General features: G+C 43.0%; 1 protein-coding gene across 1 annotated transcript in view; it reads right to left on the bottom strand.

Annotated features, from left to right (window-relative positions):
• Positions 1-4,418: 4,418 nt before the first annotated feature.
• prx (periaxin) overlaps positions 4,419-19,096 on the bottom strand; it is a gene marked incomplete at its 5' end in the record, with an annotated part of 45,044 nt that continues 30,366 nt past the window's right edge. Inside the window, 2 exons of the mRNA XM_080024741.1 lie at positions 4,419-6,098; positions 6,317-18,881. Of these exons, the coding sequence (XP_079880867.1) occupies positions 5,812-6,098; positions 6,317-18,881 (12,852 nt within the window). The 3' untranslated portion in view covers positions 4,419-5,811. The remainder of the gene's footprint in view (positions 6,099-6,316; positions 18,882-19,096) is intronic.

Below are 19,096 nucleotides of genomic sequence, written 5' to 3'. Positions count from 1 at the left end.
CAAGTTTTGGGAGAAGCATTGTGGCAGCATTTAGGACTTCTGCACGCACCCTCTCCCTTCTCCTGCTTGGCTTTCCTGTTGTCCTGCTGTCCTGGGCTGGGAAACCGTTCACTCTCGAGGCCTCCTCCTTCTCTTCCGCCTTTGTCTGGCTCTTCCTGCCTTTCTTCCAGAGGGGTTTCTCCAGCAGGATCCTCCCTGCCGCTACTCTGCCTCCTCTCTCTACTAACCCCCGCTTTCTCCCGGCCTGCTGTAGAGTTACAGGACTTCCTCCATCTCCGGCCAGAACGCACTCTAACCCGATTTGCTCCGGTCTGCGGTGGTGGCGGATTGAGCCCATTGTCCCTCCTACCGCCTGGGGTGTCACTGCCTCTTCCACCTCCTGTCTTCCCTCTCAGCCAACCCCCAACCACACTGGAGTTTGTCGAACCAGAACCGGGCTTCGCTGTGGAGTACAAACAGCTCCCTTTCTCAGTCCGGAGAAAGAGGCATTGAGTCTGTGTCTTTCCGCTGCCCTCCGAGGTCTTCAGCGTAGCAACCGTTACCAATGCTCCGATGCCAGCCTGCCCATGCCCAGCATCCAGTCCTAAGGGAAGCCCGTACCCCATGCTGCGCCCCCATTCCTCGCTCAGGTACACGTCTGCAGGCCTGGTGCAAGGAGCTGACCCCCCGCGGTTTAAAGGGGGAGCTGTGGGGGCTTGTCCTCCTCCAAGAAAACCACCGGGCTTCCGGCGGTTCTTGGAGCACAGGGCCCAGGCGCGGAGGCCCCGGATCAGCGGCAGGTCCCCCAGGCCCAGCTCCAGGCGGCTGGGGAAAGGCAGAGACTTCTGAAGCATCTCCCGCGTGGAGCCCGACACGTTCAGGCACGGATAGTTGTTGTTGTTGTTCTGCTGGAGCATGGTGCTCGTTGAAGTTGGCCTCATCTATGTTTTATAGGCTTGTCCTTGATTTATCCTTTATTAAAATGCAGCTTGCCAGGTGGGAGGGAACACTGGCACTATCAAGAGTCTATTCTTGATTCAGAGTGTCAGCTCGAAGGTAGAAAGATCACAGTTCGGAAAAAATACTCTAAGCGTTATAAAATAGCTGAAATACTTTCAAGACTTTGACAAAAGACAACATTTTCTTGAGCTTGAAAAAGAGAGAGTTGACTCTCTTGCTAGTTTTGTATCTTTACAGTTTATTCTGAAGACATCTGAGATATTGGAGAATCAGTTTTTTCCAAAAGTGAGCTTGAGTTGTGCTTCTGCTTCCCTTATTTGTCCCCTTGAGATTCTCCTGACGAGAAAAACAAACGCCCAGGTCTGACATCCAGCTGTCAAAGCTGATGATACGAGACGGTAATGGGAAGTTTATTTTCCTTGAGGCTGACGCTCAGTGATGCCGTCTCCAGTGCTTCTCTTCCCTCACTGTCTGCACCGAGGACTGACTCAGCTGTAACAAAACAACCTAGAGGAGAGTGGGACAAAAGTTTTCTGTTGGATATAGGCTAATAAAATAGTGAGAATCATGTCAAGATGCTCCCACAAGATGAGACACAATTATTATGTTGAGAGAAATTAGAACAGATGCAAGGCAGATCTGATAAAAATTTAATTGAAAACTTAAATGTTTATTTTGCACAAAGAGAACTGATTAGAGTTCACTTTTATTTAGCTCACAGTGGATTACAACTATCCTGTTTGTGGGGGCGTGAGTCTGTCAAAGGTCATACGTTTGAATCCAAGTGGCTTCTTCTCATTCCACTCCTACACAAACAGGCCTTATTTTTTACATAAAAATGTACATTCACACCACGTCCATCGTGGGGCCGAATAGAGTAGTTGCATCAGCCAGAGAATTATCAAATGGACTAAAATGAAACATAAATCCATTAATAGATTCCTCGTGCCAACTCAGCATAAATCAATTGTATCATATAGTGGCTCAATTAACCCCCTCACAAGCAGGACAAATGGGGTTTGGGCCACGCATGACACACTGACCGTATTAATATTAGCAGTCTGTGTATCAGTATGATGAAGATGAAGCATGTCAAACCACACTGAACCAGCGAAACCAGTATCCCCATCCAGCATGCACTGAAATGGCTGCTTGAGGAAAATGTTGTATTGTTTCTCACCTCATTCGATGCCCCGGTGTCTCCGGCCCAGGCTTTGAATTCAGTATCCTTTACTTAACGTGCCTTTTTTCCCCCTTGTTGTTTACTGGTGAAGCCTATTCAACCCTCCATCGGGCTCGGGAGCATCCTTCAGTGGGATCAGCGCCACCACATCCAGTCGGCCTGCACCACTGCAGCTACAGCGCTACAAATCAGTCAAACATCCATCACTTCAGCCCTATCCCCTAAATTAGATCCAAAACATGAAGCTCTTTTTCTCTCTATCTCTCTCTTTACTCGTTCGGCCATTGCGCATCATGTCATCCACCACGGCTTGGCATCGTGCGTACTAGCCGCATCTTACCGCAGTAGTCTCCGGTGCGCTCAGAGAGCAGGATGACGGAGAGCTAATTTGACTTGCAGCCCACTCGCCAATAGGAGGGGTGATTCGTGCCACATAGAAGCGGGGGGAGGCGAGGGGAGCGGAAGAGTATGCAGGGTTGGTAATGCCACATTCTGGGACAAATAATTATTGTAAAATATTTTTTTTTATATTTTTAATTTTTATATCGTTTTTATAAAGGCCTTTGCTCGGGTCGGATTTCTCTGGAACTTGGACCAAACAATTAACTGCAGGTAGACCGGAAATGCTTGCATTTCCTGAAGGGAACAAAATCAAAGTTTACTTTACTTTAGCATCTCATATTTCCATGATTAATTTCCACATTTGTATTGTTGCTGAAGATTATTATGGTGCAATAACTGTCTATCTACAGTAAATTTCTTGTTTCATCACATCAGTGCAGATAAATATTAAATAGTAAACATATATAGTAAACAAAACATTATATGAAACCATCTGCAAAGGTTAAACTGTTTGATTAAAAACATAATAAATTGTGATTGAGGCTACTGCAGTACCCTCAGCACCCGCTGTGTAGAGATGCTGCCAATGTGTAGGCTCACAATAAGAACCAATGGGCGTGGGTATTTCGGCATGCAGGTGGATATGAGATGCTGAGATACTGAAATGATGATAGAAGACACTGCTGCCTATTTGTACAAAGTCTGAAATGTTGTGCATTAAAAAAATAGTTCTCTGTATGAAGGTCTGCTCCAGTAAAAGTGCAGCTGGTGACGCTGCAGTCTCTAGTTCCTCACCTCCCTCCTCCCTGTGGCACGGTTCACCCCTCATACAGCAGTACTCTCCCCTCACATACATTCACCCCTTTAGCCTACGTCGCACAGCATCATCACAGCAGTAGACAAGTAGATTGATAAGACACACATACATACAAACACACACACACACGCTCAATGGGAAGACGTCATACACCGGTGTGCGTAGTTTATCACGTTCTCCTCCTAAGTCCCTCCTCCTCAGGAATTTGTGCAAAAAGACTGATCCATGTTTTTTTGTGTCTGTAAGCCGTTTTTCGCACTATCCTTCTTCTTGTTGAGAGGTTAAGCCTTACTTCAAAGCTGAGAATAATATTTTGCTGGGCTTTTGCCTCACCAGTTAGTTAATACCTTCAGTATACTGTGAAAAATGTGAGGTAACAGTGAATGTTCCTGCATTTTCTAAGCGATGATGTGAGAATGAGCCAATGGAGAATACTAACTAGACCCAATGCATTTCACTCAACTGGGAGGCACCAAAATGCTACACAATTTTATCTTAAGCATTATCTCTTGTTTATTTTACATTGGTAATAATGATCAGATAATGAGATTCCAGTTGACTTATATAGTCAAAATTAAATGTGATAGTAAGTTCAAAAAGGAATAGTGTCAAAATGAGGAGATACTCTGTTAACTTTGTTACTGAATCTTGAGTTGCTGCAATTAAAATTCTGACCTACTATTTCATAATTCTGATATTGTAAATGGGTGCCCATAGCTCTATGTGTTTACATTAAGAGGAATTTGAATTTTCAGTGGGTTTATTTCGGCTCTCACCCAATTTCAGATGCCCCCTGTTACCTTGCAGAAAATAACTAGTAGATGATTTTGAATGATTCCTGCTGACAGGTTTTGAGTGGGTGTACTGTAGATTGAACAACCTCATGAAAAAATGTCAAGTCCAAACAGTTTTAAAATTAATTACACCATTGTGGAGGTCAAAACACCAGCAGGAAATAATCTTTTGTGTGAATATTCTTTTATTAATGTTACATCTTAACCAACACCCTCTCCAATGAAGCTTTGGCAAAAACACTTGGCACTGAAACCCTTATAATCTAAAAGAAATGTGAGGACTTGATTAAACCAGTAAGGTTAAAATCTCTATACACATAGATACTACTCAGTGCTTGTTACCTTGACATGTCACTGCTCTCTGGTCGCCCTCCAGTTCAATTCATGCTTTTAATAGAGGGCACACTCTTTGAAAAATAAGTGGTAAAGGCAGTTAATAAAAACACTTTTATTAATCTGACATAACCCTTTGCACACCCAACATTGTTTTGTAATATCCTTAAAATTATAATAAACAGAAGAATGTCAGATTATTCAACATTTTAATCAGAAGGGGAAAAAATGCCTTTGCCCTCTTGTTCTTCTTCCCCTCTGTTCTGTCTTCTGAGGATACATTTTATTTGAACATGGCTTTGGTATAAGATTAAGGCTCACCACTCATTAGCCAGTCTGTCATTGTAGCAGCCTTATAGAATCATAATTTGAGTGTCAGGAACTTAAAATTCCTCTTACTGGTTTTGTTAAAGCACCCAACAACCCCCTTAAATTTACCCCCAGCTTGTTGTTGATGTTTTAAAATGTATTGATTTTTTTGAATTTCAAATCTGCATCAGTTAGGAGGTGTATCTTGAAGCTAATGAGCCTTAGTTAGAAAACAAATCGTGGAGTCTTTTTCAGGCAGTGTACTATAAAACATCAATATAAAATATATTAGCAGCACGGTGGGCTACATGTTTGAGAGCAACCTGGACCCAGACGGTCCCAGGTTTGATCCCCACAGCAGAACAAGAGTCCAGTGTGTCCTGCTCACTCACTGTGACTGTCTTTAGGTAACAGCACTAGCTACAGTATATGCCTAAAATATAAAACTATGGCAGAAAATGAGAATAGCCTATAATCTCAAAAAGCTCACTCTTTTCTTTCAAGACAAACAAAAAAGGTTATCAGGTCAAAAAATATCATTTTTACTGCCGACTCTGTTGAATATGAAAATAATTACATTTGGGATTTAAGGGATCCTGCTTCAAAATAGCGATTATATAGTTGTATTTACATAAATATTACTCTGGCCTGTCCTGTAGAAGTTCAAAATGTAATTATTTTGAACATAATTATAAAATCATGGGTAAATCCATGACACTGCTGTGAGTAAATCACTCAATCCAGCACACTGTGAACACACAAAGAACAATAAATAATGAAGCAAATCTGACATGTTTACATTCAGAGCAAAACCTTTAAAACCCAAACAAAATCTGATAAATAATTAGAACTAACTAACAAAACTCAACGGTAACAAAAAATAGTCACATTTAAAATGAAATAAAATAAAATGCCGATTGATGAAATGTCATTGCTTTTCATCACATTCATACCTCACCTATTAAAATATAAAATAATGACATTTACCTAATCGAGGTGCACTACGTTGCAGGCTTAGCTTACAAGAACACTGCAACCTCACCAAAGAAAAACAACAAAGTCAAAAAGACATTTAAGATATTATTACAGCATCCTCAGTAGTCAAAGTCCAACGCACGGTGAGTTTTTGTCGTGGTTGTCGAAGATTCACCTGTTCGCGTTTCAGCGGTGACCATTTGTCGGGTGATTTTGGTGGTCTTGGTGACCATGGTAACAGTTCCCTCCTCGGCAGAAGAGACTTGGTGCTCTTCAGACATTTCCTCTGTTGTAAAGTCGAGCCCTGAAGTGTGGAGGCAGAAAGACCCTGAGACGTCGACCTCACCTCCCACCTCCCCCTTCCGCTGGGCCTGAGGAGACCCTTCTGGGGTTATCTGGAGGAAGCCTTAGGCAGGAGGAGAGGAAACCAGCAAAGGGCAAGATGAGGAAAGGAAACAAGGAGAGGAGAGGAGAGGTGGGGAATCAAGTGGGAAAGGAAACTTAGTCTTATTTAGCAGAGACAAAAAAAATAGATAATATATTAATAATTTGTCAAATAAACAGAAACAAAACACATCACAGGAAATAACAAGGAGACAGTAGACAAGTTTCCTTCATCCTTACCTGTGGAGTGTGGCTTCAGGCTGAACTTCGGGACTTTGAACCAGGGCAAAGACTCTCTTTCTTCAACTTTGCCCCAAGTCTGGACCTTTGTTGAGCTGAACTCCATGGAGTAACCGGCAGGGGACTCTGAGCTGTCCCTGTCCAGCATTTCAGTTCTGGCATGAGATGACACCACATCCGTCGAGGCCTCCTCGCTAAAACCAGCAAAGCCCATTTTGCCTGATTTCACTTTGAGCTCTTTGTCACCCCCGAATTCTTCTGATGATGGCTCCTTTCCCAGTTTCACACACATTTCTGTGTCCTCCTCCCCTACAGCCGTCTTGCCATATGGAGAGGTGAACTCAACTTTTGGGAGTTTGATTTTACCACCGAATGTCCCTTTACTGTCCCTGTGACTAGCATATTTCTCACCATTAAAACTTGAACTTGAACCTTTGATATCAAACGATTCTGATTTTCCAGTTGAAAATGACACTTCAGGCATTTTCATTTTAGCTCCCTCGGACATCTCCTCTCCCTCCCGATCTTTCTCCGTGCTCATAGCAGCTGATTTATCTTTAGACTTCCCAAAGCTTGGCTTCATTTTGATTTTGGGCATCTTCACTTTGACGTCCTTTGTTTTCACCTCAGTTGTTGTTTCCACTTCTAGGAGGCCTTGTGAAGCATCTGTCTCAGGAGGAGTGACCAAAACAAATACAGCCTTCTTTACCTTGGGCATTTTCGGGCCCTCATACTGAATTTCTGGTCCGTAGATATTCACCCTTCCTTCGGTAGAGGAGATGGAGGGTAAGGGCACACCAAACTTAGGGATTTTGATTTTCTTGCCTTTTTCTGTTTCATCATTATTTTCATCCTGTGAAGTACCAACATCAAATTCTATGTCTGGAATCCTAGGAGGTTTGATTTCTGCTTTGTTGGCTGAGCCTTGTACACTTGGTAATGTTACCTCTGGCACAGAGATGTTAATACGTCCTTTGTCCTCTTTATGTCCATTGTGAGTTTCAACTTTGACTTCATACTCCAATCTTTCTTTACCCTTGCATTTGTGTTTGACTTTACCACCTAACTCCTCTTCGCCACAGTTTTTGCATATTTTCACTTCTGCTGTAACGTCTTTGCCAGTTTTCTTTTTTGGCATTCCAATCTTGAATTTTGTTCCTTTGACTTTGGGCCCCTTTACTTTGCCGCTTGTTCCTGCCGTGTTGAGATCCAAGTCAGGTAGTTCAATTTTTTTCTTGTCACCTCTGCCTTCTCCTCTATGAAGTCCTATATCAAGCTTGAGGTCTCCTTTAGGACCTTTGATATCTATTGTTGGCATCTTGAGTTTCAGACCTTTATGTCCTCCGTCAACATGCAAATCAGCATTCCCATGAGCCTCTGTGTCTTGATTAGGAGTAGTAAGGGTAGGATCGATGTCAAGACCTGGTGATGCAACTTGGAGAACTTTTATTTTCCCTCCTGCCTCAATGGTTGGTAAGTTCCTCTCCGCTTCAACCGTTCCTTTGGGCAGAGAGATATCAACATCTTGTCCATCAATCTTTCCTTTTGGTAGAGACATATCAATTGAGGGCATGCTGATGTGAGGCATGTGGAATTTTCCACCTTTTCCCTTGAGATCCACATCAGGACCTTCAATCTTTCCTTTGGGTAGAGAGATATCAACATTTGGCATTTTCATGTGGGGCATTTTGAACTTTCCATCAGAGCCTCCCTCCATTTTAACATCTGGACCTTCGATTTTTCCTTTTGGAAGCGAAATACCAACTGAGGGCATGCTCATGTGTGGCATGTGGAATTTTCCACAATGACCTTTTATCTCCACATCAGGACTTTCAGCCTTTCCTTTGGGCAGAGAGATATCAAAATCTGGCATTTTCATGTGAGGCATTTTGAACTTTCCACCAGAGCCTCCTTCTATTTCAACATCTGGACCTTCCATTTTTGCTTTGGGCAGAGAGATGTCTACATCCGGACCTTCAATCCTTCCTTTTGGTAGAGAGATATCAACATCTGGACCTTCAATCTTTCCTTTGGGTAGTGAGATACCAACTGAGGGCATGCTCATGTGTGGCATCTTGAATTTTCCACCTTTACCCTTGAGATCCACATCGGGACCTTCAATAGTTCCTTTGGGCAGAGAGATATCCACTTCTGGACCTTCAACCTTTCCTTTGGGTAGAGAGATATCAACATTTGGCATTTTCATGTGAGGCATCTTGAACTTTCCTCCAGAGCCTCCCTCCATTTCAACATCTGGACCCTCCATCTTTCCCTTGGGAAGCGAAATATCAACTGAGGGCATGCTCATGTGTGGCATCTTGAATTTTCCACCTTTTCCCTTGAGATCCATATCGGGACCCTCAATAGTTCCTTTGGGCAGAGAAATATCAAAATCTGGCATCTTCATGTGAGGCATTTTGAACTTTCCACCAGTGCCTCCTTCTATTTCAACATCTGGACCTTCAATCTTTCCTTTTGGTAGAGAAATATCAACATCTGGACCTTCGATCTTTCCTTTAGGTAGTGAGATACCAACTGAGGGCATGCTCAAGTGTGGCATCTTGAATTTTCCACCTTTACCCTTGAGATCCACATCAGGACCTTCAATAGTTCCTTTGGGCAGAGAGATGTCCACATTGGGACCTTCGATTTTTCCTTTTGGAAGAGAGAAATCTAAATTTGGCATTTTTATTTGGGGCATTTTGAACTTTCCACCAGAGCCTCCTTCTATTTCAACATCTGGACCTTCCATTTTTGCTTTGGGCAGAGAGATGTCTACATCCGGACCTTCAATCTTTCCTTTTGGTAGAGAGATATCAACATCTGGACCTTCAATCTTTCCTTTGGGTAGTGAGATACCAACTGAGGGCATGCTCATGTGTGGCATCTTGAATTTTCCACCTTTACCCTTGAGATCCACATTGGGACCTTCAATAGTTCCTTTGGGCAGAGAGATATCCACTTCTGGACCTTCAACCTTTCCTTTGGGTAGAGAGATATCAACATTTGGCATTTTCATGTGAGGCATCTTGAACTTTCCTCCAGAGCCTCCTTCCATTTCAACATCTGGACCCTCCATCTTTCCCTTGGGAAGCGAAATATCAACTGAGGGCATGCTCATGTGTGGAATCTTGAATTTTCCACCTTTTCCCTTGAGATCCATATCGGGACCCTCAATAGTTCCTTTGGGCAGAGAAATATCAAAATCTGGCATCTTCATGTGAGGCATTTTGAACTTTCCACCAGAGCCTCCTTCTATTTCAACATCTGGACCTTCAATCTTTCCTTTTAGTAGAGAAATATCAACATCTGGACCTTCAATCTTTCCTTTTGGTAGAGAAATATCAACATCTGGACCTTCGATCTTTCCTTTAGGTAGTGAGATACCAACTGAGGGCATGCTCAAGTGTGGCATCTTGAATTTTCCACCTTTACCCTTGAGATCCACATCAGGACCTTCAATAGTTCCTTTGGGCAGAGAGATGTTCACATTGGGACCTTCGATTTTTCCTTTTGGAAGAGAGATATCTAAATTTGGCATTTTTATTTGGGGCATTTTGAACTTTCCACCAGAGCCTCCTTCTATTTCAACATCTGGACCTTCCATTTTTGCTTTGGGCAGAGAGATGTCTACATCCGGACCTTCAATCTTTCCTTTTGGTAGAGAGATATCAACATCTGGACCTTCAATCTTTCCTTTGGGTAGTGAGATACCAACTGAGGGCATGCTCATGTGTGGCATCTTGAATTTTCCACCTTTACCCTTGAGATCCACATCGGGACCTTCAATAGTTCCTTTGGGCAGAGAGATATCCACTTCTGGACCTTCAACCTTTCCTTTGGGTAGAGAGATATCAACATTTGGCATTTTCATGTGAGGCATCTTGAACTTTCCTCCAGAGCCTCCCTCCATTTCAACATCTGGACCCTCCATCTTTCCCTTGGGAAGCGAAATATCAACTGAGGGCATGCTCATGTGTGGCATCTTGAATTTTCCACCTTTTCCCTTGAGATCCATATCGGGACCCTCAATAGTTCCTTTGGGCAGAGAAATATCAAAATCTGGCATCTTCATGTGAGGCATTTTGAACTTTCCACCAGAGCCTCCTTCTATTTCAACATCTGGACCTTCAATCTTTCCTTTTGGTAGAGAAATATCAACATCTGGACCTTCAATCTTTCCTTTTGGTAGAGAAATATCAACATCTGGACCTTCGATCTTTCCTTTAGGTAGTGAGATACCAACTGAGGGCATGCTCAAGTGTGGCATCTTGAATTTTCCAACTTTACCCTTGAGATCCACATCAGGACCTTCAATAGTTCCTTTGGGCAGAGAGATGTTCACATTGGGACCTTCGATTTTTCCTTTTGGAAGAGAGATATCTAAATTTGGCATTTTTATTTGGGGCATTTTGAACTTTCCACCAGAGCCTCCTTCTATTTCAACATCTGGACCTTCCATTTTTGCTTTGGGTAGAGAGATGTCTACATCCGGACCTTCAATCTTTCCTCTTGGTAGAGAGATATCAACATCTGGACCTTCAATCTTTCCTTTGGGTAATGAGATACCAACTGAGGGCATGCTCATGTGTGGCATCTTGAATTTTCCACCTTTACCCTTGAGATCTACATCGGGACCTTCAATAGTTCCTTTGGGCAGAGAGATATCCACTTCTGGACCTTCAACCTTTCCTTTGGGTAGAGAGATACCAACATTTGGCATTTTCATGTGAGGCATTTTTAACTTTCCTCCAGAGCCTCCCTCCATTTCAACATCTGGACCCTCCATCTTTCCCTTGGGAAGCGAAATATCAACTGAGGGTATGCTAATGTGTGGCATCTTGAATTTTCCACCTTTTCCCTTAAGATCCATATCGGGACCCGCAATAGTTCCTTTGGGCAAAGAAATTTCGAAATCTGGCATTTTCATGTGAGGCATTTTGAACTTTCCACCAGAGCCGCCTTCTATTTCAACATCTGGACCTTCCATTTTTGCTTTGGGCAGAGAGATATCTACATCTGGACCTTCGATCTTTCCTTTGGGTAGTGAGATACCAGCTGAGGGCATGCTCATGTGTGGCATCTTGAATTTCCCACCTTTACCCTTGAGATCCACCTCGGGACCTTCAATAGTTCCTTTGGGCAAAGAGATGTCCACATTGGGACCTTCGATTTTTCCTTTTGGAAGAGAGATATCCAAATTTGGCATTTTCATGTGGGGCATTTTGAATTTTCCACTAGATCCTCGCTCTATTTCAACATCTGGACCTTCCATCTTTCCCTTGGGAAGCGATAAATCAATTGAGGGCATGCTGATGTGAGGCATGTGGAATTTTCCACCCTTTCCCTTGAGATCCACATCAGGACCTTCAATCTTTCCTTTGGGCAGAGAGATATCTACATCCGGACCTTCAATCTTTCCTTTGGGCAGAGAGATATCAAAATCTGGCATTTTCCATTGAGGCATTTTGAACTTCCCTCCTGCACCACCCTCCATTTCAACATCTGGACCCTCGATTTTTCCTTTTGGAAGTGAAATATCAACTGAGGGCATGCTCACGTGTGGCATTTTGAATTTTCCACCTTCACCTTTTAGCTCCACTTCAGGCCCTTCAATCTTTGGAGTCTTTGCTTTTGGCAGGGATAAATCCAGGTCAGGCATACTGAATTGAGGCATTTTGAACTTCCCTCCTGCACCTCCCTCCATTTCAACATCTGGACCTTCGATTTTTCCCTTGGGAAGCGAAATATCAACTGAGGGCATGCTGATGTGTGGCATGTGGAATTTTCCACCTTTTAACTTGAGATCCATATCGGGACCTTCAATCTTTCCTTTGGGCAAAGACATATCAAAATCTGGCATTTTCATGTCGGGCATTTTGAACTTTCCACCAGAGCCTCCTTCTATTTCAACATCTGGACCTTCCATTTTTGCTTTGGGCAGAGAGATATCTACATCCGGACCTTCAATCTTTCCTTTTGGTAGAGAGATATCAACATCTGGACCTTTGATCTTTCCTTTGGGTAGTGAGATACCAACTGAGGGCATGCTCATGTGTGGCATCTTGAATTTCCCACCTTTACCCTTGAGATCCACATCAGGACCTTCAATAGTTCCTTTGGGCAGAGAAACATCAAAATCTGGCATTCTCATGTGAGGCATTTTGAATTTTCCACCAGAGCCTCCTTCTATTTCAACATCTGGACCTTCCATTTTTGCTTTGGGCAGAGAGATGTCTACATCCAGACCTTCGATCTTTCCTTTTGGTAGAGAGATATCAACATCTGGACCTTTGATCTTTCCTTTGGGTAGTGAGATACCAACTGAGGGCATGCTCATGTGTGGCATCTTGAATTTCCCACCTTTACCCTTGAGATCCACATCGGTAGACTCAATAGTTCCTTTGGGCAAAGAGATGTCCACATTGGGACCTTCGATTTTTCCTTTTGGAAGAGAGATATCCAAATTTGGCATTTTCATATGGGGCATTTTGAACTTTCCACTAGATCCTCCCTCTATTTCAACATCTGGACCTTCCATCTTTCCCTTGGGAAGCGATAAATCAATTGAGGGCATGCTGATGTGAGGCATGTGGAATTTTCCACCCTTTCCCTTGAGATCCACATCAGGACCTTCAATCTTTCCTTTGGTTAGAGAGATATCTACATCCGGACCTTCGATCTTTCCTTTGGGCAGAGAAATATCAAAACCTGGCATTTTCCATTGAGGCATTTTTAACTTCCCTCCTGGACCACCCTCCATTTCAACATCTGGACCCTCGATTTTTCCTTTTGGAATTGATATATCAACTGAGGGCATGCTCACGTGTGGCATTTTAAATTTTCCACTTTCACCTTTTAGCTCCACTTCAGGCCCTTCAATCTTTGGAGTCTTTGCTTTTGGCAGGGATAAATCCAGGTCAGGCATACTGAATTGAGGAATTTTGAACTTCCCTCCTGCACCTCCCTCCATTTCAACATCTGGACCTTCGATTTTTCCCTTGGGAAGCGAAATATCAACTGAGGGCATGCTCATGTGTGGCATCTTGAATTTTCCACCTTTTCCCTTGAGATCCACATCAGGACCTTCAATATTTCCTTTGGGCAGAGACATATCAAAATCTGGCATTTTCATATGGGGCATTTTGACCTTTACACCAGAGCCTCCCTCCATTTCAGCATCTGGACCTTTCATTTTTGCTTTGGGTAGAGAGATATCTACATCCGGACCTTCAATTTTTCCTTTAGGTAGTGAGATACCAACTGAGGGCATGCTCATGTGTGGCATCTTGAATTTTCCACCTTTACCCTTGAGATCTACATCGGGACCTTCAATAGTTCCTTTGGGCAGAGAGATATCCACTTCTGGACCTTCAACCTTTCCTTTGGGTAGAGAGATATCAACATTTGGCATTTTCATGTGAGGCATTTTGAACTTTACTCCAGAGCCTCCCTCCATTTCAACATCGGGACCCTCCATCTTTCCCTTGGGAAGCGAAATATCAACTGAGGGCATGCTCATGTGTGGCATCTTGAATTTTCCACCTTTTCCCTTGAGATCCATATCAGGACCCTCAATAGTTCCTTTGGGCAGAGAAATATCAAAATCTGGCATTTTCACGTGAGGCATTTTGAACTTTCCACCAGAGCCTCCTTCTATTTCAACATCTGGACCTTCCATTTTTGCTTTGGGCAGAGAGATATCTACATCTGGACCTTTGATCTTTCCTTTTGGTAGAGAGATATCAACATCTGGACCTTCAATCTTTCCTTTGGGTAGTGAGATACCAACTGAGGGCATGCTCATGTGTGGCATCTTGAATTTTCCACCTTTTCCCTTGAGATCCACATCCGGACCTTCAATGGTTCCTTTGGGCAGAGAGATGTCCACATCGGGACCTTCGATTTTTCCTTTTGGAAGTGATATATCACCTTTTAGCTCCACTTCTGGACCTTCAACCTTTCCTCTTGGTAGAGAGATATCAAAATCTGGCATTTTCCAATGAGGTAATTTGAATTTTCCTCCAGAGCCTCCCTCCATTTCAACATCTGGACCTTCAGTTTTTCCTTTGGGTAGGGAGATATCAACATCTGGACCTTCAATTTTTCCTTTTGGAAGCGATATATCAACTGAGGGCATGCTGATATGTGGCATGTGGAATTTTCCACCTTTTCCCTTGAGATCGGGACCTTCAATCTTTCCTTTTGGCAAAGATATGTCAATATCTGGTCGTTCAATCTTTCCTTCTGGTAGAGAGATATCCAAATTTGGCATTTTCATGTGGGGCATTTTGAACTTTCCACCAGAGCCTCCTTCCATTTCAACATCTGGACCATCGATTTTTCCTTTGGGTAGTGAGATACCAACTGAGGGCATGCTCATGTGTGGCATCTTGAATTTTCCACCTTTTCCCTTTAGCTCCACTTCAGGCCCTTCAAACTTTGGGGACTTTCCTTTTGGCAGGGATAAATCCAGGTCAGGCATACTGATTTGAGGCATTTTAAACTTCCCTTCCTCTGCATCAACTCCGATGTGACCTCCTTCAATGTTACCTGTTTTTCCTTTGGGAAGGGACAAGTCAATGCTGGGCATTTTAATGTCTGGCATCTTGAATTTTCCCCCGTCTCCATCAACTTTTGCATCATGTTTTATTTTCGGCAGGGACACATCTAGGTCTATTTTAGGGATAGAAACATCAATTGTTGGCATTTTCGGGATTTTTAGGCTTCCATCATATCCTCTGATATCAGCCTCTGAGACATCAACTTCTGCTTTGGGGAGAAGTACCTCAGTCTCTGGTGTTTTAGCTGCTGGTAGTGACAGCTCGACAGAGGGCACCTTGACCTTGCTCTTAGCATCAACGTAACCACTTGGCTTACTTAAATCTTTTTCTTTGGAGCCAAATCCTGGCATGGAGAACTTTGGTAGTTTGAGATTGATGTCAGGGGCATGAAAGCCACCCTTCCCTTCCATATCTGCTTCTAGTTTAGCATCAACATCTCCTTCTGGGAGTTCACCTTTTGTTGATGATAATTTAAACTTGGGGAACTTCACTTTGTATTTTGTTTTATCGCCTGGCCTCTCAACGTTCATTTCCGGTTTAGGAATGTCAATTTTTCCCTTTTTCACTTTAACATCCACATCAGGACAAGACACAGAAACATCTGCTTCCTTTCTGTAGAACCCAAAAGAAGGCATTTTGATTTTAGGTTTTTTAACCTTGACTTTTCCATCCCTATCAAACTCTACTGATGGGGCCCTTATCTCTCCTTCCACGTGTTGTGGGCTGATGGAAATGTCTCCCTTGGGGCCTTTTCCTGATATGTCCAGATTAGCACCTTTGGACTTTCCACCAAACCTTGGAAGAGAGAAACTGGGGCCTTTAATGGAAACATCAGGTAGATCAAAGCTGCCCCCTGAAGAAGGCCTTCCTCCCTCTGCTTTCAGGAGCTCAATTTCGACATCATCACCTTTAGGTTTGGTACGGCCAAAGTCTAGATCCACCTTCGGAGCTGAGATATCAACAGTTGGTAGTTTGACAGTGGGGAGTTTAAGAGATGCACCTGGACCTTCTACACCACCTGTTTCGATGTCAGCACCCTTAACTTTCAACTTGGCTGGTTTAATATCTCCTTTGAAACCTGGTATCTCCAAATCTCCTGATGCTTCAGGACTGTTGGTGTCCACTTTGAGGCTTTTTTCTTTAAGACCAGATGGGAGGCTTAGGTCAAGGTCAAATTTGGGGATATTTATGTCAATAGTTGGAATGTGGAGTCCTCCGCCCTTTTTACCAGATACGTCAACTTTTGGCACTTGAAACTTTTCGTTTCCAGATGGTCCTTCAATATTGACGTCTCCCTCCACTTTTCCCACTGGAACTGAAATGTCAACAGCTGGCATTGCGATCTTTCCACTCGTTATCTCTGGTCCTGCCACTTTGACATTGCCTTCTGGCAGGTTCATCTTTGGAAGTGAAACTTTGGGCATTTTAAATTTGCCTCCCTTCACCTCAGGACCCTCAATATTGAGGTCAGCTTCAGCGTTTCCTCCAGGTAGTGAAATATCAAAACTCGGCATGTCGATCTTCTTGCCTTTAAGCTCAGGACCTTCAATATCAACACCAACTTCCTTGCCTTTTATTTTAGGAAGCGAGAGATCAATAGAGGGCGTGTGAAACTTGCTTCCTTTGCCAACATGTCCTTCAATTTCAACTTTTCCTCCTGCTTTTCCTTTTGGGAGTGACATGTCCATGTCTGGCATTTCTATTTTCCCTCTCTTGATTTCTGGGCCTTTCAATTTAACATCACCCTCGGGGAGATTTACTTTTGGCAATGAGACATCAAATTTAGGCATTTTAAATTTGCCACCTTTTACATTAGGGCCCTCAACATTAAGGTCACCTTCAAGTTTTCCTTCTGGAAGGGAAATGTCACCTTTAAGTTCCGGGGCGTCAATATCAACATCAATTCCCTTTGCTTTGATTTTAGGAAGAGATATATCAATTGAAGGCATATGGAACTTGCCTCCTTTACCAGCATGTCCTTCAATTTCAACTTTTCCTCCTGCTTTTCCTTTGGGGAGTGACATGTCAATGTCTGGCATTTTTATCTCCCCTCCCTTGATTTCTGGGCCTTTTACTTTAACATCACCCTCGGGGAGATTTACTTTTGGCAATGAGACATCAAATTTAGGCATTTTAAATTTGCCACCTTTTACATTAGGGCCCTCAACATTAAGGTCACCTTCAAGTTTTCCTTCTGGAAGGGAAATGTCACCTTTAAGTTCCGGGGCGTCAATATCAACATCAACTCCCTTTGCTTTAATTTTAGGAAGCGAGAGATCAATAGAGGGCATGTGAAACTGGCCTCCTTTACCACCGTGCCCCTCAATGTCAAAATCTCCCTTTACCTTTCCTTTGGGGAGGGTAATATCAAATGTGGGCATTTCCACATTTCCCTCTGGCAGGTTCATCTTTGGGAGTGAAACATCAAATTTAGGCATCTTGAATTTGCCTCCTTTTATATCCGGACCCTCAATACTGAGGTCCGTGTCAGCCTTTCCTTTTGGGAGTGAAAGGTCAACCTCTGGCAAGTTAACCTTTCCCCCTTTAACATCTGGACCCTTGAGGCTGACATCTACCTCTGGAGACGTAATGATAGGTTCAGGCAGGTCAATATCAACATCAACTCCCTTTGTTTTGATTTTAGGAAGAGAGATATCAAGCGAGGGCATATGGAACTTGCCTCCTTTAACACTCTGCCCCTCAATGTCAACGTCTCCCTTAACCTTTCCTTTGGCGAGCTTAACATCAACTGTTGGCAATTCCACATTTCCCTCTGGCAGGTTCATCTTTGGAAGTGAAATATTGAACTTAGGCATTTTGAATTTGCCTCCTTTCACATCTGGACCCTCAATATTGAGGTCAGCGTCAGCCTTTCCTTTTGGGAGTGAAAGGTCGATGTCTGGGATGTTGATTTTTCCTCCCTTAAGTTCAGGACCTTCTATGTTTGCCTCTGGCCCCTTTGCTTTCATTTTAGGAAGAGAAATATCAAGTGAGGGCACGTGGAACTTTCCTCCCTTACCAGCAGGTCCTTCAATTTCAATCTCTCCTCCTGCTTTTCTTTGTGGTAGTGAAATATCAATGTCTGGCATCTCAATTCTCCTGCCTTTGAAATGTCCTCCTTTAACATCTGGACCCTCAAGGCTGATATCAACCTCAGGAGATTTTATTTTAGGTGCTGAAACATCAAGTGTTGGTATATTAAACTTCCCTCCTTGAACTTCAGGGCCTTCAAGATCAACATTGGCTTCCTTTGATTTGATTTTCGGAAAAGTGATATCAAATGAAGGCATGTTAAACTTTCCTCCTTTACCCCCATGTCCTTCAATGTCAACATCTTCCTGTATTTTTCCTTTTGGAAGTGGAATATCAGCAGTTGGAATTCCCATTTTTCCTTTGATCTCTGGTCCTTCTACTTTTACATCACCCTCTGGCAAGTTCATATTCGGAAGTGAAATGTCAAATTTACCAGTCCCCCCTGCAGGACTACGAACATGTATGTCCCCTTTGACTTTTCCCTTAGGAAATGGTATTTCAATATTCCCATCTTTTCCAGTGTGAATGTCAATGTCAATGTCTCCCTGTGCCTGTCCTTTAGGAAGTGAGAGGTCAATTTTGGGCATGTCAAACTTCCCACCTTTAACTTTCGGTCCTTTGATATTCAAATCTCCTTCAGGGAATTTAACTGAAGGCATGGCGACGTCGACAGATGCCAGGCTGAATTTGCCTCCTTTTCCTTCACCTTCGACTTTGATATCACCCTTTAATGTTCCTTTAGGTGGTGAGATGTCAATAGTTGCTTTTTTTATTTCCCCACCTTTGATTTCTGGTGCTTTTATGTTGATGTCACCTCGTTTTGATTTTATTTTAGGGAGAGAAACATCAATTGAGGGCAATTGAAAATGCCCTCCTTTACTCTTAGTTTTTTTGCCACCCTCTACTTTTCCTTTTGGAAGAGAGATATCAACCGAGGGTCCCTCAAGGCCAATATTTCCTTCAGGCATCTTCATGTTTGGTTGTGATACATTAAATGTAGGCATCTTAAACTTGCCTCCTTTGGACCCTGTTGGACCTTCAACATCTATACCCTCTGTTTTTCCTTTTGGAAGAGAGATATCAACTTTGGGCAGGTTTATTTTCCCACCTTTAATCTCACTTCCTTTTAGGTCTAAATCTGCATCTGGTACATTGATATTTAACTCAGGACCTCCAATGTCAA

Source organism: Ammodytes marinus, assembly GCF_949987685.1.
Source record: "Ammodytes marinus genome assembly, chromosome: 3".
NCBI lineage: Eukaryota > Metazoa > Chordata > Actinopteri > Uranoscopiformes > Ammodytidae > Ammodytes > Ammodytes marinus.
The sequence above is the reverse complement of the archived record's forward strand: the minus strand, read 5'-3'. Positions and strand labels throughout refer to the sequence as shown.